This window comes from Erigeron canadensis, chromosome 7, assembly GCF_010389155.1.
Source record: "Erigeron canadensis isolate Cc75 chromosome 7, C_canadensis_v1, whole genome shotgun sequence".
NCBI classification, from domain to species: domain Eukaryota; kingdom Viridiplantae; phylum Streptophyta; class Magnoliopsida; order Asterales; family Asteraceae; genus Erigeron; species Erigeron canadensis.
Genome location: NC_057767.1, coordinates 31,735,865 through 31,762,390, shown reverse-complemented (window position 1 = coordinate 31,762,390; position 26,526 = coordinate 31,735,865). Strand labels below are relative to the sequence as shown.

Sequence of the window (26,526 nt, the reverse complement as noted above, 5' to 3'; positions counted from 1 at the left end):
AGAGTAAATCTAGGCAGATGGTAACACCATCAGACAAAAGTCAACCCGACCAAGGTATTAGCGGCGACGTCGCCGTTAATACTCTGACACTAACAGAAGGCCCGCTAATTTCTCGTTCAGATTTACCATTACAGACATGGGGGGCCCGCAGAATTAGCGGCGACGTTGCCGCTAATACCCTCTATGGTAGGGTTACACATTTTACCCTGGTGGGGTTACGCATCCCGTAAATCTATTACGTAGTATAAGAGTAAGAAAAGAAATATACCTATTAGTACATTATTTAATCTAGGACAAAAGATATATTTCTGTGTGCTAATTAAAGATTGGATTATTAGTTGCCAAACACATCCAAAGTGATTAAATCTTCAAACCAATATAATTTTTCAACTTTGTTGAACGACATCCGTTCGGTATACAAGAAGTTTAGTAAATGCAAGTTTAGTTATGTACATTTGAAGTATAATGTGTATCATGTACATTTGAATTGTACAAGTAAGGTTTATCCTGGACGGGTATTGAGACTAGTAGCTAGTATTAATTAAGATGTTATTTTAATGATCATATCAATTTTTCTCCTTTAGAACTCACTATATATATTGGTTCATTTTAAATTTATGTCAAGTTATTGAAACTAATATAAGGATATAATAATAAATTGCATAGCTAAGTCAAAATTTTGTTAAAATGTGTACCTAGAAAATGTATAACATGATTAATATACACAGACGGCAAATAACAATAATAATAATAATGAAAGTCGAAGCATATATTTATCATAGTGTCGTCCGTCCTTGCCGTTTTTGAATGCCATTTTATTTTATATGAAGGTGGCAAACATACTACTCAGATACGTTAACCAACGAGTTAAATATTTAGCAATATTTCTTGTTATTATTACTACGAGTATTATATTATTATTATAATAAAAATAAATAACAATAACATGTTCAGTCTACGTGGTAAATCATTACATGTGTAGCCATTGCATGTTGTTACTAAATACTAAAACTACAAATTTATTCTTAAAATCGTCAAAACAAACAAAACAAAAAAAAAAAAAAAAATTAAATCATAAATGGTTAACTTCAAAATTTGTTTTGGTTAAATTACAACACGATGTGTATTTAATAAAGTCACTTGACCTTATAATATTGAGGAAAGCTAGAACCATTCATAAAAATTTAAAACGACACGTTATTTTTTTATATATATAAAAATCATTACATACATTGAAAAAAAAAAGAGCAATTGTATATGAAGTACTCGGACTTCTCTTAGAAAATCATAAACTTATATTAGAAATTTTGAATAAAAAGTTGTTTTATTTTGAAATTAGAGTCGTCTAGCATTGCTAGAGATCCTTTTGAAACTAACTAGGTTAAATCAAGTGATTGAAGACCTTACCTCTGAAAACGATTTCTCTATCTTTTGGGGAGGGATAAGGTTCTCTAAATCTCAACCACCCCCATAAACATTCAAAACGGTATTGAGACTCAAAATTCATAAAAGACGACATTGAGAGTTACTTGTATTGCAAATATATATACAATGTTTTTACATTTTAATCAAAGTTAACGAAACAAATAATTTTTATATTGAAATGGGACACTCATGCGTTCTGGGTTTTATATAAGAGAAATAAGATCATTTGAAAAGAAAAAAAAAATTATCAAAAATAAATATGGGACACTCATTTCATTTTTTGTTTTGTTTTATTTGTTGTCCTTATTTTTTTTTCTGTTAATTTAAGAATACAACTGTGAAAAAGCTACCGATTTGACCCATGGCCTTTCTTTTACAACAAAAATAATACGTATCTGATTTCACGGGTTTTCTTTCCACATCCAATTGTGACCAATAACACAGTATAGACCAAATTTCAAAACAAAAAGGAAGAAAGAAAGGGAAATTTACATGAAGTCAGTCCAAAATATTCCAAGCATAATCAGTCATAGAAACTTTAATTTTAGTTTGACTATTGTCAAATATAAAACCATGCAAACATCAAAGCTGTAAAACCATCCAAGTTTTCAGGTAGTTCTTCAAATTACCAACTAAAAACTTTTTTGCAAATATACTGATGCACAGATATCACATATGAAAGGGAATTGTTTTGACCTTATGAAGAATGAGCTCCATCAGATTTCACCCTCCTGTAGAATAAAACATAAGCAGCACTCGACTTGACATCATCTTCACTAATGGGCGTAACATGGTTATCATCAAAGTTGTACCACTTGTTCTCATGAATAAGCTGCAAAAACAACAGTGAAATTAAGCTCAGAACACGTGTTGATTTCTGCTTTGAAACTGAATTTCCGATTATTGCAACTTAATAGTTGTGGTAATCAGGCTTTAATGTTTAGATAGACAAATGCAGTTTCGGTTTTTAATAATCAGATGCATACCAGATGCAAGAGAAAATAACTAGAAAAAGGAAGATGCATTACCTACAAGAATATTTATGTGGTCATGTTATGTATTAATTTTGCTAAATAATCCGGTGATTACAGTTGATTATCCGACTTCAATTATATAGAGTAACGTAATTAATTTCAGAACGCATACATATAGAGTAATGTAATCAATTTCAGAACGCGCATTCAAGCAGCACCGCCTACCGTCGATGTTATCCTCTACTCTAAGGTGAGGAAAAGCTGATATTAGTGTGAAGTGTTTCACATAGAGTAAGCAGATCTTATCTAGGTCAAACGTCAAACTCTAAACTTACACTGGAAGTGCTCTATGTTGCGTTAACTGGAAGTTAGCGGAAGTTGTCAGTTTTATGCCATAATGGGTCGAAAGTGCTACAACTATAAGAATGAAACATGAATATAAATATTATCCAAAAATTTTAAGAGAATCAAAATCAGGAAAGTAACGGGCAAACCTTGATATGTGCAGTATAGTGGCCACTTCCCATGTTGCCATAGTGATTGGCTAAGGCATAAAGTTCATATACTTGAGGACATGGATTGTTTTTGTTAGCTACATATTTTGTCAAGTCAAAGTCATGAAGAGGGAAGTTGACAAATGTTTCAAGTTTAGTTTTCATGGTCCTGCTATACGAGAACCTTTTCAGATGAACCACCAGCACCTCAGGGAGCCTCCAAAGATCGAACTTTTTACTTGCTTGCCTTCGCTCTTTGCATTGAGGGCAGAACCTTCAGCCAAAAATACATCAGAGAAATATTAAATATATAGTACAAAAGTACCGTAAGAAATAAAAAAACAATGAAAGCAAGCAAAAGATACCAGCCAATAAAATTGGTTGATCTGACTCAAATGTATTTAAACTTGGTTGAGTATTTGCCAAATATCTGAATTTTTCTTAAATAAAATACAAATAAAGCCATATTGTGAACCCAAGCCGCCACCATCAACTAATTTGTAATGTAGTAGTGGGCAAAAAATAATTTTAACTGTGAAATAATATTTCTAAAAGGAAAAGTGGTCATTTTCATGAGGCGGGAGTATTTAAACTCATTTATCAGAGGAAGAAATACAGCCAGTTGGTTAAGGTAACGGGTAAAAATAGGTAACTTTATATACGGGTCAGTCAGGTCAAGTTGAACCCATCAACACTCTCATGTCCAGTTTTCTTAACTTTAATAATAAGTATTAGTAAATAAGATATAAATTATATTGTAAAACTCTCCAAATCAAGCCAATTCTACATAAACAGGTTGAACTTGCCACTAGCATTGTTTAAATAGCAAGGTAGAAAACAAAAGAATTTGAAAGATTGAAACTAACCACATGTCTTCAGGTACCAACGGTTCTTCACGTAGGAAAGCTTCTATGCATGAATACAAAGACAGAGGCTCAATACGAGCTTTCTTCATTCCTTGCCCATTCTTGAAAACCTCTGGCAAGTTTTGTAAGTACTGCATCTTGTATTTCTTTGCAAGTTCCGGTGACCAATCAATATATAGTATCACCGACACTGATGATGAGGACAAACATACATTTTTCTCTTCTTCGGCCGAAATATCAATAGGATCATTGTTTTCATCAACCAACTTTAGAGGAAGTTTTATAAATGAAGCACTGGCAGGTGAATATGCTTCCCCACAAATGGTGGCAGGTGGTGATTCCGATACTATTGATGATTTAATGGCTTGGGAGTTCTCCTGTTTTAGCAATGGAGAGAGCATTGTATGAGCTATCAACTGTATATCACCTCTTGCAATCGTTGCATCAGAAGAAATCGGAAAAATGAATGGTGTTCCAAAAGGCTTCCATGTAGTTGTGCCCCCAGCATTGCTAGGTCTTTTATAAGATACAAAAAGAATAAAAGGTAAGTTTAGGTGAAAGATTCAATACTATTGGATGTGGACCGTAATCCCGTTCATTGCTCGGTTAATACTATATTTATGTGTTATGTAAATATAGGGGTTTAGTGTGTCAATATAATAGATAATAACCGAATAGCGGTTATTGGAAGTTACTTACAGAAGGTCGTGACTGTTGGTGAACAGCCACAATGTTGGATAGTTTAGAATAGACATGACCATCCGTGAATAGTCATGATGGTTCGATTTATGTTTATATAAACAAAGTGTCGTGTAACATAATTTCATATCTATCACATACACGATTATATTTCTAGTATATTTCTCTCGCTCTATTTTGTGAATCAAACGATTAGGGACAACGATTATATTTTTTGTTTTTTTAATAAAAAAGAAAGGGATATACTTTTTGTGGGAGCGGTTCAAGGACGACACAAAAAGGAAAAGCAATTTGGGTTAAGCATATTACTTTTATTTGGGCTGTCAAAGGGAGTCGATTGGGCTTCTACAGTTCTTTTAAAAGGAAGATATTTTCTACAAATTTGGGCTTTACATTACTTTTATCGGATCGACAAGGGAAGGACGCTTCTCTCAACAACGGTTCTATGAAAGGAATTATTTTCGGATATCCACAACACTCGGGTTAGAAATCTGAATATTTTGATTTCTAATTTACTAGTAGTATAAATTTATTTTCATACTATTAGGAAAGCCCCAAATTTTTAGAAGTGAAGATTATTAGAATAGAAACCATGTCTGGAGAAAATCCTAATGACGCCTTAGTAACACAAAAACCCGTTGTACCAATCTCTCATTATCAATGCCCCGTTTTGAAAGAAACAAATTATACCGTTTGGGCCATTCAAATCAAAGTTATACTTGAAGCGAATGGATTATGGGAGATGATAGAACCTAAGGAAGATGCGGTACCCGATGAGAAAAGGGATAAGGCAACGATTGCCTTTTTATACCAAGCATTGACCGAAGATGTGATACTGCAAGTTGCGGGGTGTAAGACTGCGAAGGAAGTTTGGGAGGCGTTAAAAAAGAGACATGTCGGAGAAGATAAAGTGCAGAAGGCACGTTTACAATCGTTGATGATTGGATTTCAAACACTCCAAATGAGGGAGGACGACACGTTAGATGCCTTTACCGCTAAGTTAAATGGTTATGCCACTAAGGCAAAAGAATTAGGAAAATCCTTGGATCAACCGTTACTAGTGAGAAAACTTTTAGATTCCATGCCAGATAGGTTTATCCAAATAGTGGCATCCATAGAACAAAACTCTGATCTAGACGAAGTGACGTTCGACGAGATCATTGGAAAATTAAAAGCGTATGAGGAAAGAATTAGACTCAAGAAAGGCGGAGTGGAAACAGCCAGGAAAACTTATTATTCGCACATGGCGAACACTCTGGAAGAGGAAGGCGATTCGGCAATCGCGGACATGGTAGATCAAACTCTTCACGAGGAAACTGGCAAAACAATAGAAATAGAAACGACTCGAAAGAGGAAGGCTCAACTCACAAGGCGAGAACAAACACAAAATGGAATAAGCAAGTGAGGGATATGAGCAAAGTACAATGTCACAGATGCAGAAAATTTGGACATTATAGGAAAGACTGCAATCAACTGCCGACAACGCAGGAACAATCGAATCTTATCCAAGAAGACGAAGAGCCATCATTGTTAATGGCAACGCACAAAACTGAGCACGAAGAGATACTGTGAAATGAAGGACAATTTCAACCCGAAAAGTATGCTACAACAGATGAAAGCATCTGGTATGTAGACAATGGTGCTAGCAACCACATGACGGGAACTAAGAGTCACTTCAGAGATATTGATGATAACATAACAGGACGTGTTCGTTTTGGAGATGGATCATATGTAGAGATAAAAGGAAAAGGCTCTGTTTTGTTAGGATGTAGGAATCACAAACAAAAGATTATATCGGAAGTATACTACATTCCAAACCTTAAGAGCAACATACTGAGTCTAGGACAACTCACGGAGATAGGGTGTAAAGTCGTCATGGAAGGAAACATACTGACTTTACATGACAAAAACAAGAGGTTGCTGATGAAGATTGAGAGATCAAGGAATAGACTTTACAGCATCAAACTAAAGATAGGTACACCCATATGTCTCCTAGCGAATATAGATAGCCAAGCATGGTTGTGGCACGCTAGATTAGGTCATCTAAACTTTGAGGACATCAAGAACATGACAAGAAAGAATCTAGTGGAAGGAATACCTAAGATTGATCACGCTGGACAGATTTGTGATGCCTGCCTATTAGGAAAATACAGTAGGACTCCATTCCCAAATCAAGCCAAATTTAGATCAAAGAAACCTTTGGATTTAGTATATGGAGACCTCTGTGGCCCTAAGCCCAACCACACACTTCGGGAAACAATATATTTTCTTGTTAGTGGACGACTGTACACGTTTCATGTGGGCCTACTTCCTGACATCGAAACATCAAGCATTTGATACTTTCAAGGAATTTAGACAACATATTGAAACGGAATTGAAGACAAAATTAAGGATGCTGAGAACGGATAGAGGAGGTGAGATCACATCTAATGAATTCACCAAGTACTGCAAGGAGAATGGAATAGCACGATAGTTAACAGTACCTTACTCACCACAACAAAACGGAGTCGTGGAAAGGAGAAATAGAACAATGCTATCTACAACTAGAAGTATGATGAAGGCAATGAAGTTGCCACTAAACTTTTGGGCGGAAGCAGTCAGACACGCCGTCTACATACTAAATAGGGTCCCTACAAGAGCCCTGGTGGATAAGACTCCATACGAGGCACTCTACAACAGAAAACCAAATCTGGAAAAACTAAGGATATTTGGGTGCACAGCTTATGCTAAGGTAACAATACCTCACTTACAAAAGCTGGATGATAGAAGCGTACCCATGATTTACTTAGGTGTAGAGGAAGGATCAAAAGCATATAGACTGTATGATCCAGAGAAGAAGAAGAAACATGTAAGCAGAGATGTTAAGTTTATGGAAACCAAACCATGGAATTGGGATAATAGTAGAGAGGAACCAACGACACGAAACTCAGAATGGACAAGTTTTGTGGTACGAGGAATAGACGATGGAAATACGACATCAGTCAACTCGGAAAGCAATGAAGATACTAACCAGGAACAGGAACAAACTACTGCTCCAAACTCTCCAGTTACCCCACCTACATATACTTACAACCCATACTCAGAAGAGGAATATACTACTACAAGTTCATTTGGGAACTTAGAAGAAAGATTTGATGACACACCAACACGGGGTTTCAAAGATTTGAATGCAGTATATGCAAATGCACGTGTAGTTGAACCTGAAAGTTTGCTACTTACGGAAGAGGAACCACGTAACTACAGGGAAGCATCAATAGATAGGAAATGGATTGAGGCCATGGAAGCAGAACTGGATTCAATTAACAGGAATAACACATGGACTCTTACTACTTTGCCTGCGAATCATGAGGCAATAGGACTCAAGTGGGTTTTCAAGACCAAGAGGGATGCAAAAGGAAGTATCATCAAATACAAGGCAAGACTTGTAGCAAAAGGCTACGTGTAGAAGCACGGAATAGACTTCGACAAAGTATTTGCACCAGTTGCACGCATTGAGACAGTTCGTCTGATTTTAGCACTAGCAGCACACCATGGATGGCAAGTACATCATTTGGATGTCAAATCAGCATTTTTACATGGGGAATTAAAGGAAGAAGTCTACGTTACACAACCTGAAGGTTTCGTAAAACCGGGAAGTTCAGGGAAAGTTTACAAGCTCTCGAAGGCATTGTATGGTTTAAGGCAAGCACCAAGAGCTTGGAATACAAAGCTTGATCAAACCTTAAAGTCATTAGACTTCAAGAAGTGTAATCTCGAACAAGCGGTCTACACAAAGAAAAGTAAGACTTCCACACTAATAGTTGGAGTTTATGTTGATGACTTGATAATCACGGGCACTCCAAGGAAGGAAATAGACCTGTTCAAATCCCAGATGGAAGACAAGTTTGAGATGAGCGATCTAGGATTGCTGGCTTATTACCTCGGGATAGAAGTTACCCAGACAGGGGGAGAGATTACAATCAAGCAGACGGGTTACATCAACAAGATCTTAAAGGATGCTAGTATGATGGAAAGTAATGACACCAAGATACCTATGGATCCGGGAACAAAGTTGGTCAAGGCGGAAAATGGAAAACCAGTTGACGCAACTTATTACAGAAGTTTAATTGGATGTCTAAGGTATCTACTACACACTAGACCAGATCTAAGTTACTCAGTTGGATTACTCAGCAGATTTATGCAAGAACCAAAGGATCACCATCTGAAGGCGATAAAGCAAGTAATCCGATACATCAAAGGAACCAAGGAGATGGTATTATATACAAAAAGGATGGCGGCTGCAATATTACAGGTTATAGCGACAGTAGTTATGGAATCAATACTGATCAAGGAAAAGGAACTACTGGAATAGTATTCTACTTTGGAGAATCCCCTATTACCTGGTGCACTCAGAAGCAACCAACAGTAGCACTCTCATCATGTGAATCAGATTCATGGCGGCTACTGGAGCAGCATGTCAAGCTTTATGGTTAAAGCGGCTACTTAGTGAAATAACGGGCTGGAAAGAGGAAAGAATAACACTAAAGGTTGATAACGTTTCAGCAATAGCACTCGTCAAGAACCCGGTATTTCATGGAAGAAGTGAGCATATCGACATTCGTTACCATTTCATTCGTGAATGCGTAGAGAATGGACACATCAATGTGGAACACGTTAGTGGCGAATTACAAAGGGCTGATATATTGACTAAAGCATTACCAAGGCTCAAGTTTGTCACTATGCGGCAGATGCTCGGGATTCAAGATCTAGGACGAAGCAACGATCGAGATTAAGGGGGAGAATGTGGACCGTAATCCCGTTCATTGCTCGGTTAATACTATATTTATGTGTTATGTAAATATAGGGGTTTAGTGTGTCAATATAATAGATAATAACCGAATAGCGGTTATTGGAAGTTACTTACAGGAGGTCGTGACTGTTGGTGAACAGCCACAATGTTAGATAGTTTAGAATAGACATGACCATCCGTGAATAGTCATGATGGTTCGATTTATGTTTATATAAACAAAGTGTCGTGTAACATAATTTCATATCTATCACATACACGATTATATTTCTAGTATATTTCTCTCGCTCTATTTTGTGAATCAAACGATTAGGGACAACATTGGAAAACCTTATTAAAGAAACGATACACCACAAACTATTAGTAATAAAAATCCCAAAAAAAAATATCGATAACGAAAATATAGGGGATCTCTTCAAGTGATGGAACATAATCAAGTTATGGTCATACAGAAAGACTGCAACTAATGTAGGCAGTAGAGATGGCATTCAAACCCAATCACATGATTTCTTGATTTAGGAAATGTTTTGCTTTTATGGGGTCAAATAAAATTAAAAAATCTGAAAATGAAATAGGTGGGCTCAAAATAAGTCCTATATATGTTTTAAACACATACAATCTTCTAAATCTTGATATCAAAAAAGTTAAATGATTATTGATTGTAATACACACTTACTACTTGTAAAGAATATTAGAATGTTGGACAAAATGTACTTCAGATGAACCCAACCCACCTGTACTGACAAACTACCCGTTTTGACCCATCATCCAACATTCCAACCTGCCAGACCAATTCATTTGGTTTAAGTTTTAGCTCATAAAGAAACTAAATTCCAATCCAACTCTAGAAGGTTTTCATGATACAGGTTGATTTTCGTTTGTTTAATGTGAGTTGAGCTATTTGGGTCCATCCGTCCATGACTAAAAAGTTCCTAAATAACACTAATGATGGTCACAAAAAATACAAGCTTCATCAAGGTGAACTTACGGGTTTTCACGACGGTGAACCAACTGCAAATATATAGGGTTCTTTGTTAACTTTGGAATTCTGTATGCATTAAGTCGTGTGTCATCCTTTATAACAGATAATGGCATGAATGGGTCCTCCAAGAATCGGTAAATCAAGTGGTCATGTACCTGCAAAACACAATTTGCTTTACTCAAAACAACACAAGTAAATTAATATTAATATTAATACTAATATAATAATAATCAATACCAAAACATAATTTCAGGTATCATTTACCTCCGCTAACAAGATCTTTTCATTTTGTTTTAAAAAACAAGCATTACTAAGAGCTTGTACTAAGTCTCTGCAACATCCCAATGTTGATAAAGTTACTGTGCAAGTAGCAGGCATCACACTTCCATCACAGCTAAAAACTGTCACCGTCATTGTACGGGGAGTGGCTGATTGGAGCGGCAACGAGAGATGCATAAATGGATCGAATGTAACCGAGATCTGGTCACATACAGGACAGGTCAAAGTTGATTTGTACTGGCCCTGTTAAATGGCAAATGGAAATTAAAGCACATGCATCGAATATAAAACGATAGAAACAACTGAAACCCTATTTAACAACAAATCTAATGAGATCTACTAATGGTGAATTTTACAACTGAAAAAATGGGTGGTTCGACGGATTGGGTAAAGGGTTCTGGTCAAGCAGACTATATTTCAATAAGAGTTAAAAGAAGCCGGTCAGAGAGTAGGGATGACACATCGAAAACCAAACCTTTTTCCCTACTTTTTGAATTTCACATATATTAATGCATTTAATAAACTCTTTAAAAAACTAATAAAAAATTTAATATTCTATGAAAACCGAATGCAGAATTAGGAATATTAAGCATTCGAAAATCCTTCATGTGATTCTCAGCCCATTTCAGCATTTACATTTTAGAAAGGTTATACTTTAATCTGATTTACTCTTTAGAAATAAATCTCAACCCAATGTGATTCATATTTTAGTCAAACGAGAGAAAGGTACCCGCGCATTGCGGCGGTGATAGGGGTGACGACGGTGGTGGTGATGTAATGGCGGCAGCGGTGGTGGCGGTGACGGCGGCGGCGAGTACTATAGGTTATTGGTGTAATGTGGTTTAGATGAATTGCATATCATGCATTAGCATATGTACATTGTTGAAAGTTGAATGTTAAAAGTTAAAAACCTTATTTGCTTTATAATATAGTATAGAAGTATAGATAGGTTGATATGGAAACCTCTGCTAAATACTCAAAGATGTCATGAGAAGTTTAGTTTCATACTCACTTGAAAGACATCCACAACTATTGAATCATTGCGAGATATATGGTTAGCCCAGAATTCATCCGCAACTTGAATCTCGGGTCTGCCATTAGCATCTCTAGACTTTATATACGGCTTGTGTTTAACCCGGTTCAGATCTTCATGAAGTCCATCGAGCAAGAAGGCAAGCAGTTCCTGCCCCATGAAACAAAAGAGAATAGAACATACGTCACTCGATCTATCAAGCTCAAGTCATGAAATCTCGATCTTGCACAACAAACCTGAGAATCATGTTGCTTGTGCCCTCCAAATTGTGGTGCAAACCGAGCCAGCTTTGCTTTGAAAGCCCGTGGAGCAACTGCAGCACGTCCTGGGGCCCACAACCTCCTAAGCAACTCACCAAATCCCATAGCTAGCTCACCCTACATGGTAAATTCTCTTTGTTATTAACTTAACTCTTTGAGATCAGAAATGAACTTCTACGGAAACCAAGTACTCAACATGTTCAGTTTCTTTTGCATCTCTTTTACTATAAGTCTATTATTCAGAAGGAGCAACTTGACCCCTTGTATACAATTCAAGTACAACTAAAAACAACAATGCTAGAAGTGCTTAAATGCACATATACGGATTTATTAAACTGTAGACACGAAAGTTCACATAGCACTGTGGCTCTTGCAATAATTACTTCAGTGTAGAACTGAGATGTACCTGCATGCCTAGAGGATTTTGCCAGTTTATCTCCTGACGGAAATCTTCAATGAAAAACTTCGCAAATTCTGGTGTATGAACAAGACACTGTATCGCACTGTTCATAAAGCAGGTGTTTCCTAAATTCAGCAATCCAATTAGACCAATACAAGAACCCCTTGTACTGACACCAAAAGAAGTGGGTGCTTTTTCTGCTGCAGATTGAAATTCCAATAGCTCTGAATTGTGGCTTCTAGAAAAACCGTTGTTTGCAGTAGAGCTTCCTGCAATTGACTGGTTCATTCTAGAAGGTTCTACGACTGTTAATTGGTCATTCTCTGAATAGCCATTCACTTGAATAGTAGTAAAGCTTCTTCTGATATTAATGACTTCCACGAGAATCTGTATTCATTATGTTCACATTAAAGTCCTATTCTTTCACGTATTTAACTAACAAGTGAGAATTCATACATGGACTTACATTACATCTAAAATCGCATTCAAGAAATCCATTTTACAGAGATTGACATATTACCAGGTGCTAATAGAGAAAGGTACAGACCCAGAAAATCATCAAAAAATCAAAGGAAAAAAAAAAAAAGATATTCATCACAAATTTGAATCACATGCCATTTAAAATGTAATCACATGTGATTTCTGTGATCTCGAGTTTTTAGCGGTCTCAATTGACCTCCTATATATATATATATATATATATAAGGAAAAGAGAATATAAGGTTGTCCGACACCTAAGCTTAAGTGTGGAACCCCTCGCATACTAATATTTTATTATTTCTTTTTTAATGAATAAATGCATGGACCCCCGTGATTTTTATGGATTAAAAAAACAATATGTGAGTGTTCCACACCTAAGCTTAGATACCTGACAGCCTTATATTCCCATCCCCCATATATATATATATATGTATAGACAAGGGTTCATGAGAGAAACCTTTTCTTTTGCAAGAACCACGAAAACTGTAAAAAGTTACATATTACGTCACCTGGTAATATAAGATCATCTATGAATTGTATAACACAGTAATCCATCCAAGATTATATATCATGTTGTTGATAGCTGATTAAAGGTGAAACAAACTTTAAGCTATAAAACACTTGTTCTAGAAAGATTTAAGTCCAAAGGGCAAGTAACTCACATCCTGATCCGCACGTATATTGGCCTCATCAAGTGTTTTTTCGAAGTCATTTAATAAAGCATGTTTCTGGTGTCCATGGTAATCCCAGATGCTTACCTAACAGAGTGCAGTAAAAGCATAAGGAAGATTGATAAAATAAATAAATAAAAAACAAAGGTGAAAGATTAATATAAATAAACTATTTACTTGATCCGAATTGAGATCAAAAGTCTCACAGGCCTTGCTGTGTAGTGCTCCAACTGTTTCCTGGTTAGATAGATATAACAATTGGTGATATTCCTCAAAAACAAATGATTTTAACAAGAATGCAGAACTGGATGATTATAGAATGATAGCAGATGTACCCTTCTGCTTATTCTTAAGTCATGCTGGTCAGCGGTGGACATTAAATGCAGTAGAAGGCGTAGAGGATAAACTTCTACAGTCAATCCTATTTGTGGTGAACTGTGAGTTATAGCTTTTCGAGCCAATGCTGGACCCCCACCATACCTGCACCCCAAGAGTTACTACTATATCCACACATTCCATATAAAAAACTCATTCTGAAAAAGAAACCGATATAGATAAGGGATAATAAAAAATATCCCGTTGCTGCTATTAAATTTTCTGTTAAATTACTAGAATAGAATGATATATTATCATAATAAAACTCTAGTAATTCTGAAAGAGGCCATTGCATGCCCCTTGTTGTGGAAGTAATTACATTTCTATTATGTAAATAAACTAATATAATGACAATTATATAGAAAACAGTCATGGAAATTCAAACTAACCATGAATAAAATTGGTTCCAAACTTTTTCTGGGACCAATATGTAATCAGTGCCCTCAACTAATGCTTCATGAATCTCAAATGTTGAATTCTCAGACGATGATCCACAGATCAAATCAGAATTGTCAATGCTTTGTGGCTTCTGCACAGTCCTTGAGCTGCCAGAGCCACGAGGCTCCACGGATGATTCGTCGTTTGCCAGGTTCTGATTAACATATTCGGACCAAGTTCGCCACCATCTGTTGTCAATCAGTATAAAATATAAATATGATTAAGTTATAAAATAATTGAAGATACATATGTCAATTAGAAGCAGCACTATACAACCTACCACTGCTAGTCATAATTCAATCAAGCAAAAATCAAAGTTAAAATGAGATTGTTAAGATACATTGCAACAGCTATGAGCCTTTTTAGATGTAATTTTGAAGACTAGTCCTTTCAGATTTCAACAGAGGTATACATTTACTTGTGAATAACATGCTTTGTAAGTACCAACAAGCTTTAAAAGTACGACTTATCTCGAACAACCATTTTGATATCATATAAAAGATATATTATAAAGAGAACAGCAAAAGAACAAGGCATGTGCATTGACAACATGTAATGCTGAACCACTGGTCACTTAAAGTTGAAGGAAGCAACTCTACGAAAATCGTAACATATGTTATATGTATAAGTTTGGATTTTTGAAAACTGATTGGCATAAAAGCCATGTAAATAAATGCAAATTTGAGCATGTGGGAAGATTATCAGACAATAGTAATCCAAATCTCTTGATGCTTACAGGTTCGATCCATGGTTCCTTAAAAAAAGATACCGTAGTGGCCACATAGTAACTTACCACACCCAGTATCTACAACAACAGAATGTTCAACCCAAACTTAATGATTTTTAAAGGTCTTCCTATGAACACATTGACATGAACAAAACCCTACATGGGTGATTGAATTCGCCTTACAATAAGAGATCCCATATTTAGACCATAAGCTAGTGGCTCCAACCTATCAGATGATGGTCTATATAATGACTCGGTCTTATGTATCTCATTATCATTTGAACGTTTAGAAACTCCAAAATCGATTGAGGTTAAAACTATTCTTGAAACTTTGGTCATAGGTTGAAGGATCGAATCTTTGAATGTGTGATTTACAACAAAGAGGGAGAAAAAATAAATAAATAAAGCTCACTTCTAGAAGAAAAGGATGTAGGATCTTTGTATCTTGGGGACTATGAGGCTGGTGTCAGTGAATTAGAAGCCATTACCTCACAAGAACAAATAGAATAGAGATGGCAAGAGAATTTATCAAGGAAAAGAGATATAGGATCCATTATGAATGAGTTCAGTGCCTGACCCCCTTGACAAGTATGGAGTATATCCAATTTCAACGGTTTTGATAAACAAAATTTCCCTCTTTAAAACTATACTGGCCTCTTTAAGCAAGATCTTCCTCTTCTATATCGCTATTTTAGAAGTTAATATTGAATGTAGATTTCCTGAAGTTCATGTAGGTCAAAAAAATAATATCTATACCTAAAATACTTCATGACTACATCCAAATACGTGCATTGATGATTAAACGGTGATGCTAAATTTGGGATCCGTGGCATAAAAAGTAAAAAATAAAAAAAACAAAAAACAAAAACTGAAATATGTGAAATTTATCTAATTAAACCACAATTAATCATGGATTATGGAATAAACTAGCCGGACATCAAGCTTAAAAACACTAGAGTGAGCATGATCTCACACCTGAAAGCTTGATACCAAAACCCTACATTTGTAGAACTTCTAATTGTAACAGGGTAAAAGATCAACAGATCCAATCATTGTCTAGAAGATGTACGTAAGTAATAAAAGATTCGGGATCACTAGACATATAAGAAAACCCTAACTTTTAAAGCATCTGCATTCTACCGGAAATAGATCAACAGATTTGATAATAAAAGGTCTCTATGTGTAGTAACAGACAGATGATTCATGGATAGGTGTATATTTATTGTGATTACCTGTAAGATAGTATAAAAAAAACATCGCCGTCTTTGACTTGAGGTTGTACTTCCTGCAGAATGCTAAATATCACTTCTTTCTCTTGCTCTGGAGACAGCTCCGTCACACCACCATTCACTGTGGAAATACCTGTCATGCCTAGGGTTTACAAAGATTTTCGAGCCAATGTTGACGATCGATTGTAAAAGGGTGTAAAGCGTCAGAAGACGGGATAAAGTATAACCCAGCCAAACCCTGGTTAATTGTTGACCCCGAGTCTTGCTATAAATGATGACAATGTATTACATTTATAACACCTCTTGAATGTCACAACACTACAAATACCAATTTAATTTTAAAATTTGAATTCAAAGGTCCAAATTTTAAGAACATTTTTGGCGGAGTGACTTGAATTTGGCTACATCATTTAATAGTTAACAATTGTCCCTATATACATAGTGTATCGGTAAATGGGTAAAGTATCAAACTTAGCATCCCATTGTAGTCCCAAGCCCACCACAAACAGGCCCAAATAACATCCATACAACTAAGCCATGATGTGAAACTGTGACCAATAGCTTACTGTATTGTAGTCACAATATATGGAATAGATGATACTAACTGTCCCAATTAGCTTAAACAGTATAAACCAAGTGAAAATCTACAAACTCAAACCTAAGCTCGTAATCCTTTTGGAATATCCCAATCCCAAAGCAAAAGACTAGCCCAAATACCATCCAAAAAGCTAAAACAGTGGTATATAACAGCGATCTACTGCTAACGGCACAATCTAACTCATAATTAATAAGAACTTGGATAGGGTAAAATGTTACCTTGATCTTAAAAATGAGGGCTAAAGTGTTCTAATATGACAAACATTTCCAATAATTAAATACTGTGAGTACTTTGTAGCCGTAACACGTGGGCAAATAGGTAACTCTAGCAGGTAAAGCTCCTATAGATCTAATTCCCTCGAGTATGATCCTGAGTATGTGTTTTGAAAAAGGCAGAATAAATATGCCTTTGATTATTGTTTTGTACCAGTAAACTCTCATCCAACAACCTCATACATTGCATTCGTTGGAAAAACAAATTGTATGTTGAAGTGTTATAACAATAGCACAACACTTCAAAACAAACAAAAAAAAAAAAATCACTTGTGTCAATTTTAACTTGAACTTAAAACTTTGAATTCCAGCCTTATTAGTAATACTCCATCATCTTAAGAAATTTCTTCAAATGAAGCTAAATGCGTAAATATTGTTTACTACCTCAATGTGAACACACATTGTGATGATGCCTAAAACCCTAATCTTGCAAATCTTCTAAACTTAGCCATTAAGAGTTTGTTTAAAGTGGCTATATAAATTTTGAGTTAAAGATCTGTGAATTGTAGCGCCAAGATTCAAACTTTTGCCACGACTAAACAACAATAGTATATAACATTCGATCATTTTGAAAACAAATCTATATATGTAACACCCCAACCCCTAAACAAATGTTTAACCGAGTATACCTTCATGTCACAACTTAATACAACGATGGACGGTATCGTTAGCCCCCATATTTGACGGTTATTTTTGTTTATTAAGTTAAAAAAGAAACATGAAATTTGACTGAATGATTAAGTTCTTAATAATTAAGTAAAATGAACACTTCATAAATAGTAATAACACTCGAATAAACAAAAACAAACATAAGTTATATAAATAACAATAATTCTAGATAATTATATATAACATTATGTATAATGATGATGAAGATGATGATTAAATTACCTTTGATTGATGAGACAAAAAGTATCTCCTTCTTTAGTCTGAGCTTCACCGGCGGCCATGGCAATGTCTCTCATGACCAGCCGTTCTTGCTCCGGTGAAGTGATCTCCATCATCATAACTTCCGTCATCGGTTTGTTATTATTCAGTTAATATAATAATGAGAGTGATATCATTAGAGGGGTTTTATTGGTAAGTTGAAATTTGTGTAACTGAAAGATTTCCGTTGCTGCTATATTTGTAGTTGATCGATAAATAATAATAATGTGGATGATTTATACAAGTAGCGTACCAAAATATAAATCTGTTATATTAATTTATTTTGAAAGCATTGTGTTCTTAGTTACTAAAAACATATACAATGTTAAGTTCATAATTATTTAGGATCTAAATACCTACTTGCGAAATGCGGCGATGATTATGACAAAGACGTATGATGGTGGTGGAGGCGACTGTCGGTGTGTAGTTAATTGATGTAAAAGTTAGTGGCGGAACCAGAAACGAAAGTGACTGGTATCATAATGTTTTTTCCACTAGTTTTGTATCGGCATAAAGTAACGATAACAACTAAATTGTTCCAATTTTTAGCGTTTTTTTTAATGATTTTTGGCTATTTATAATGAATTTTAAGAATTTTTTTTGCACTTTTAGTAATTTTTATTTATCATTTAGTTGTACTGATACATTTTTATAAGTTTTATTGATAGAAAAATGTTTCAAAAGTTTAAAATTTGACCGGTACCCCATATTTATTTGACCCGTAACACCAATAAAAAATACTATCATTTTTCGTAAAACTTGTACTACATGAATTTAGCACATCCGTAGTCCCGGTTACCCCTAAGTTACATGTAGTTCCGCCCCTGGTAAAAGTATTGATATAAAATATTAATAGAGATATTTTAAATGATTAATGACTTAGGCTTCATTCTTGAGGTTTTTTTAACGGAAAGGAAGGGGAAAGATAAGAATTTTTACCTTTTTGCATTCTTTTTTCCAAAAGAAAAAGAAAGTGGAAAGAAGGAAAAATCATGGTTTTTTCCTCCAAAAGTTTTCTGACCATTTTGGCATGATTTGGATGGAAAAGATAATGGAAAGGTGGTTGCAGGTGGAAGGGTGATGGTTTCTTTTAGTTTCCTTTCAAACTCGAGAATGACTTTTTTAAATGTAATTTTCTATTATTTTCTCTCCTATCCAATCTTCTCCTTTCTTTTCTTTTCTTTTAATAAAGACTCAAGAATGCAATGTTATAGTATAATTTAATTATTAAGAACATTTTATATAATTTTTCACATTTAACTTTCTACATGAAGCTAATTTTATTTGCAATGAGTGAGCGATCCGAATGACTGCAAATAACCATTTCATAAACTAAAGGTCATTCCCTTTCGTTGAATTGCTTTCAACGGACGGAAACAAACCTAGAACCAACTTTGATTTAATTCTACTGTGAATTTACAAGAGTCGGCGAATCCTTTCTTTGACACAACTAGATACATATTTACAAACATCTAGCAAAATAATACAAGTAACCCGACAAAAGGACTTTGGATGACATTTCGACTAATTACTGGAAATAACATCATCTCCAGGTTTGATGTGAGAAACGGACACATTGGGATACAAATGTGACGATTTTCACTGAAGGATTCAAGATTTTTTCTGCAAAGACGAATGGGGAAGCATGGAATTGGTAAGTTCCTCATTAAGCTTAACAGGAAGTGGCGGCATCTGCTTCATTATCTCCGGCATGTCATTTAAACTGCAATTAGATACATAGTTATAAATATATTACCAGAATCATAACTTTTGACTCCCTAGAGTATACAACATACCGTATCACACTACTATCAATAATAAGATAACCAGATGAAAAATGGGACGCAGAAAAAAGACGGTTAGATGACCAAAAATTTAAAGTACGGATTAATTCTTAAATCATTTGCAACATAATGCAGAAACAGAAAGGCAACTTTATGCCTATGTGGAACAGCATTAGCATACAACCCTTGTGACAATCAATAACCAAAAATAAGTGCTTTTCAAAACGTACTTCACATGGCGTTAAGGTTCTTGTGTTCCTAAATTAAGAACTGAAAGTATTTGGTCTAGAAAAATGCTTTAGTGGCTAATTCGCATAAATAGTTAATCAACAAAATATGATTTTGGTTCAGAATATGCCTCCTTGAAAGATGTTTTAGATTGATTCAACAATACACACAAATATGCCTCCTTGAAAGATGTTTTAGATTGATTCAACAATACACACAAGCTGTGTTTGAACTTTGAAGAGATGACATATGATACGTATTTTATATTCCAATTCAAGAAGGAAAGACAGAGAGCTGATGACATACTCATTCATGATTGAGAGAATATTATTTCTCGCCTGGCAGAAAAGATTGATGTTCTCATGCACCTGCCATAAAAATAGACTAGAATATCATACTCAGCCGCATAGAGAGCAAATGGACTTTTGTTTAAACTGCAAGTAATTATTGGCTCTTCCCTAGCATGAGCATCTACAATGCCTGGGTACCTTAAAAGCGGCAAAATTTGCGGATATTTGATCCAGTGCCTGAGCATTCTGCTCAAGAAGCTGCCCTGCTGTACCACCAATGGCTGCAGATTTCATACCAACAACTTCAGTAAAAGGAACTCATACATCATGTAACACTTTTTTGTCAACTTTAACTTCTCTTTAACTAGCTCATTGTATAATATTACGAGAACTCTGTCATTACAATAACATCTTAACAGGTAGAAAAGTGATTCTTTTGTACATTAACAATTATTCGGCAGTTTTTGACAAGTTTGAACCACTAGATCCCCCTTCTGGTTTTAGTTAAAAAAAACTCATTTGACCAGCTTCGAGATCAATAAAATCAACTAAACCAAGTCAGCCCATGTATAAACAAATGGGTTGAAATTGACCCCTCTGTTGAATAGATATCTGTATCTACCTGTACTAGATTCCGATCCTTTTTTATCTATAGCTGAATCGGATATTTAAAGCATTACATGTTGTTGGCCCACGAGATATAATGCATTATTGTATAGATAAAGGAACATCTTGTATAGTGAGCAGTGTGCTTAACTGCTTACCAATCTTATATAATTGAAAAACACATTTTAGGCTAACTGCCAAAAATACACCCTACATCTCGATTAAATTCTACTGTAATCACAGCTAATAATATATCAGATGAGTTCACTAACCTTTGTAAGAGATACCATCATCACTGTCCATAGAAACTGTTGATTGAGCATATGGAGGGCCATTGGCACGGTTTGTGGTATGAGACGATGACTTTGCCAGATGGTCCGTTACTTTCTCCTATAGGTAAAATGAATAAAGGAAAAAGAATTTCAGAACCCGATATTTTACCAGTATGGTATAATTTATTAAAAAAATATACAATAAGCAACTTTTGCCCTTCAACTTATTTGACAGAAAATAATTCCAGATTACATACATGATATGAACAGAAATATCAATGTGTTGCAGGATGTCAAGTTACAGCTACAAATATCATTAGATAGAGAAACAGAAACAATGTCACAAGGGTTTCAAAAGATACCTTTTTATCTTTGTTCTTCCTAGATGAATTATCTTCTTTCCTTCGTTTCCCATTTTCCTTCTTCTGGAAAAAAAAAAAAAAGATCAGACATATCGAATGTAGTCAATGCATCACTATGTACTAACTAGAACACTGCCTGTTAATTGCTCAACTTTTTCGATAATGAACTTATCAGTTAGATTTAGTATGGGCATATGGCTGCTTACTTTACTGTTGACACTATAATATAAATAATGTTGCTAGTTTGCTACCATTATGTAAGGGGGTAAATGGGTGGAAACCCTCAGGTCCCATGTATCGTTTTGGTACCCAGAGCACACACCGCATTAAACTCATGCCCGGTAAGTCACCATCCTCACACATGGGATCACAAGATATAGTTTCTCCACTTGCCTTTGGCAAGTTTTGAACCAGTGACCTCTAGCCTTCATCTGTGGGCCCATGTGGTCACATGATGGAGGGGGCCACTAGGGTTTCACCCCATTATGTATGCCAATTACATTTCAACTTATACTCTATGATTCCTTCGTCCATGAAGTTCAAAACAGAAATCAAGCAAGAATCATAGACTATTAGCTCTTACAAATGAAATGCATTGAAAAAATATTCCAACTCAAGTGGTTAAAATCAGTGTAAACCCAATAAATGTATGGTGTATGTTATATTATTAGGGATGGCTCAAGGATGGGCAGCAAAAGGTTCAAAATTTTTGATGTGATTTTCCATATCTTCTGAGAAAAATTAACACTCGGGAAATGAAGACCAATGGCACCGCCACCGGGCACCCAATTAGTATCAATGTTGAATTCTCAATAAAAACGATTCTTAAAGGACCAGAAATTATTTCAGAATGAATTAAGTTTTATGACCAACATGACTTCTATAATAATTAGTTAAAGCAAGTATTGTTGCAAGAACACAGGTTCTTTTTGGCCACATGCAAAAACGAAAAGTTGTCAAGTGTTGTCAATAAGATGTTTTAATTAATCAAAATGAGTATCATGTATACGCAAGAGGAAAAGAGACCGTACCGTCATCCATCTACAACGTAAAGCCACATCCCGAACTGTCTTGTCTTGTAACTTCTTTGCAATCTTTGCATAACGTAATATACTACTATCTGAGGCATATCTGCAAAAGTGAAATGAGATGATTATAAACCACATAATGCAGTACACAAATGAAATAAAAATAGAAACAAGTACTGCCAACAAACTATTAGAATTTTTTAAGTTCCTTAGAGTGTTAAGAAATTATTGGTGATAAGCACAACTGAGCCTTAGATCTAGACTCCCTAGCAGAACCACTTAGAGGGTGTTTTGGATTTGCATATTATCAGCTTCTTTTTTTAAGCTCTTCTAGAATAAGCATCTTCAATGGTGCTTTTTAAAGAAGTGTTTGTTCCAACACAGAATAAGCAAATTTGTTTTCCCATCCAAATGCTTAAACGTGCTCTTAACACCTTAAAGGCTTAAACTAATAGCCAATTTTAAAAGTATGCATTAACTTTGTATTGCTTATTGCGTTTTCTGAAAGCAAAACGCAACTCGAAGTGCTTGGTGTGCTTTTAGCTTTGTTTAAGGGAAAGCCACACTTATTTTGAAGGCATGAGGGTGCTACTTCAAACACAACTTTTAAGCCATAAGCACATAAAATATATGCACTCTAACTAACATCTGATTCTTTTGAACAGAACTTCAGCAGATATCAGCTGGTTCACTTTTCCTTTCGTCTAATCTAGTTTAAAAACGTAACGAAATTCCGAGTGAAATGCCAATCTAAACTAAACTAACAAAATAAAATTTCACAATATCCTCCCAAGATTCAATAAAATTTCCAACACAACACTTCATAAACAAATTATCCAAATCTCATATCAAATTTCAACTAATTATCTAATTGTCCCAAAAATAATCCTAAAAAACCACACCTTTCAAGATCCACACAAAAAGCAAAACTTAGCCGAAAAAGCCACCAAACCTACAAATTAAACACCAAAATAACAACACCCAAAACCTTAATTTCAACGAAAAAACAATAAAGTAACATACTTTGTAAGCAATTCTTCCAAAAGAGACTGTTCATCGGGTGCCCATTCAACAGCTAAACCTGGGTTATGCCTTAAAGCAGCTTGTGTAGGCCCCACCACCGTATTCTCCGGCACAGCTGACCCACCGCCACCACCGTTTGTGGCGGCGGCGCCATTCCCATTTGTAGTTGACCCATTATTGTTATTTGCAGTTGGATTTGCACTAGCAGCCATCAATAACTTTTATTCAAAATAAGAACACAAATTTCAAAGATTAATATTATTGTTGTTGTTGTTTATGTAAAGATTACTATCCGTTTTAATTTATATTTTTTATAAAAATTAATCTGAAATTTTTGGTTTATTTTTTAATTTTCTTTGAGAAAGAATCGGTACGGATATGTTTAAGTAAGAAAAAAAGATTTTTTTAAGAAGGAATTTGACGGCGGCCGTGGTTGTGGTGGGGGATATTGATTATTATGAAATGTAAGAATTTTACGGTTTTACTTTTACATTTATTATAATTACAAAATAAAAATTATAAATAGTTTTGTTGATGTGTGGTGAAAAATCAAAAATGTGATGAAAAAAAGAAAATAAAAAAATTGAAGTTTTGCTAACATGTGAACAAGTTTTGGACTTTTGTAAACATAATTGAATGTGATGCCATGGTGGTCGTGATGTTTTGTTGATTTTTGAAGCTTCTATCGAACATGGTCGTCTTTAGCGTATTCACCGAAACTTTATGAGATTGCACCAAAAATATAACGGAGTGAAAATTGATGACTTGACCTTCGTTGATGATGTTTTTTTCTTGTGTCACAAGTTATTGTAATCGATACAAGTTTTTTCAACTTTTTTAAAGTCTTAACACTTAAAATGTTCAGGTAGAGTCTAAATAGTGTAACTTGTTGGTTATCTAGATTATTGTAATTGTAATTATATGGTGTGGATTTGATCACCAGTATCATGCTAGTGGTCGTGTTACATTCATTCGGTTATCATTAGAAAAGATAAAAGAAGCCTTACACGGTTACTTTTTTTTTAAAGAAGATGACTGGAAATATCATAATATTTTATTTTTCTTAATTATGTTACAGTTGCTTTTTTTTACCATATATCACATTTGATTTTAGAATTTATCGCTTAATACATGTTATGATTGATGCAATTCTTTTAGTTATATACTTAGGTTCGTTACCAACAAAGTTCATAGGGCAAGAGTACACATATTTTATGGGTAATGATATTCGTATCATAAATTCTGATAAACCTATAATTTTTGAACATAATGTGTAAGATACTAATACACATGTGTGGTAGATTTTATCACAACTTATGGTACGAATATCAATTCTTATATTTTATACATTACAATTTCTTTTTTATGCGCATGTGAATACAAGAGTCCACATATATTGATATGTGATATTTAAAAAAAATGGGACTTGCTTATCAAAATAACATTACAAAAATCTGAAAGAAGTGGGACTTGCTTGCTGTGATTATATAACCCGCAGTGGAATTCAGGCTCTGAATCAAAATTGTCGTCAACTTTAGAACACTGAATATATGTTGGTGCAGGAAAATTTCTGGTTTAGGATTCCAAGGATGCTCATCAACATTGGCTTGTTTAAAAGCCGATTATTGTGTGCTTACTTCAAAGGGTATTTCTGAGATTTTAAGTGGAGGTGGTCAGTGGTCTCGAATATTTAAGTCTTGCTTCAGTTATGTGCTTAAATGGTTTTGAACAGAAAGCCATAGGACTAGCAGCCATTGATTCAGGATTTGCCGCAAATCTCAAAGCACTCGATTTATATAAGTGCAGGTGTGTTTATGATGGTGTTATCTTAAGCATTTCAAAAGGGTGCCCATTGTTGCAAGAGTGGGACTTGTCATTCTGTGAGAATATTAGTACTTTTGGTTATGGGCCGATTGGATTATATTGTAAAAGTTTAGAGATAATTCATTTGAATGGATGTTATAGTTTTCATAACGAGGCATTACTAGCTTTGGGTAATGGGTGCAAACGTCTATCGGTTATACACATGAAGGATCCCACTCAAGTCACTCTGAACAGGAAAAGTCGTTTTAAGACGCAAAGAGAGGATGTGAAGATCATACCAAGGGAAGCGACAACCATTGTCCCCAGTTGGGCATTTACAAGATGGCCTTGATTGTCGATTGGAAGTGCAAGGAAAACCCAAGACACTTCAATATGAATGGTGTATTTATTCAATTCTAACATCTTAGTAAAAATTTTGTAAGGATTTGGGTTTATGATACGGCCCAGCATACAAACCCTGTTGATAGCTCAGTCCAAGAGGGAAAGCCCACGCGTATCATCAAGAAGCCCATACGTTATTTAGATTAGTTAAATTTATGTTTAGCATTGCATATTTGAATTGGTCTTTTATTACCCACGTCTGCACGTTTAGGAGGTTATAACATGATAGGATTAGTTGCATCAAATAAGGTGAACATGGGTGTGAACGTCTTCCCTGCATATTTATATTCCTGTAAGTTGCATTTGGTTATATGAAGAAAATTGCCCTAAACTTTTCTGTCTTTCTGTCTTTTAATTTCTTGGAGCTTGACTCACTCAACGGATTGCAATCAGTTTAAGTTATTTTATCGCAAGCACTTTAATTATGTAAAAACAGCCATGTTTTATACACAATATCATGCTCTTTTTCATGGATTAAACAAACGCAAGTCCACAATCCAGCAATATTTAACTAACTATTCATATCCTTGAAAGGTTAGAGATGATAAGTGAAAATTTGTTCAAAACAAGATCATCTTTGTGTTTTTCTATTTGTTGAGATTGTGAATGTCACGGGTTTCAAAAATGGGGATCACAACTTCAATTTTGAAAGGTCAAGGAAATATTATTAACGTCGGACACAGTAATTCACTTTTGGTTACTTTTGATTAATTCATTCTAGACCATCGGCCCTAATTTACTCTTGGTTACTTTTGATTAATTTATTTTAGACCGTCAATGTTTTTGTTTATCTTTCTAGACCATGTAGGATCT

The 26,526-nt window shown here is 35.0% G+C and overlaps 2 protein-coding genes across 3 annotated transcripts; both read right to left on the bottom strand.

Moving 5' to 3' along the window:
- Positions 1–1,898: 1,898 nt before the first annotated feature.
- LOC122607412 (ubiquitin carboxyl-terminal hydrolase 5-like) lies at positions 1,899–18,096 on the bottom strand. Its single transcript, XM_043780381.1, has 13 exons — positions 17,880–18,096; positions 14,114–14,350; positions 13,685–13,829; positions 13,527–13,586; positions 13,341–13,436; positions 12,205–12,585; positions 11,775–11,915; positions 11,518–11,688; positions 10,491–10,748; positions 10,233–10,381; positions 3,760–4,275; positions 2,894–3,167; positions 1,899–2,257 (listed from the first exon to the last, which is right to left on the bottom strand). The coding sequence occupies exons 1-13, from the start codon at positions 18,005–18,007 to the stop codon at positions 2,123–2,125; spliced, it is 2,691 nt and encodes an 896-aa protein (XP_043636316.1). The 5' UTR covers positions 18,008–18,096; the 3' UTR covers positions 1,899–2,122.
- Positions 18,097–19,238: 1,142 nt separating this feature from the next.
- On the bottom strand, positions 19,239–23,863 carry LOC122607530. 2 transcript variants are annotated; one of them, XM_043780519.1, is made up of 7 exons: positions 23,509–23,863; positions 22,489–22,588; positions 21,458–21,517; positions 21,096–21,213; positions 20,416–20,498; positions 20,234–20,295; positions 19,239–19,638 (listed from the first exon to the last, which is right to left on the bottom strand). In XM_043780519.1, exons 1-7 carry the CDS (start codon positions 23,718–23,720, stop codon positions 19,527–19,529), a joined length of 747 nt encoding a protein of 248 aa, XP_043636454.1. In that variant the 5' UTR covers positions 23,721–23,863; the 3' UTR covers positions 19,239–19,526. The 2 variants fall into 2 exon arrangements, with proteins under 2 accessions (XP_043636454.1, XP_043636453.1); XM_043780518.1 differs by having other exon boundaries at positions 21,458–21,520; positions 23,509–23,860.
- Positions 23,864–26,526: the final 2,663 nt, after the last annotated feature.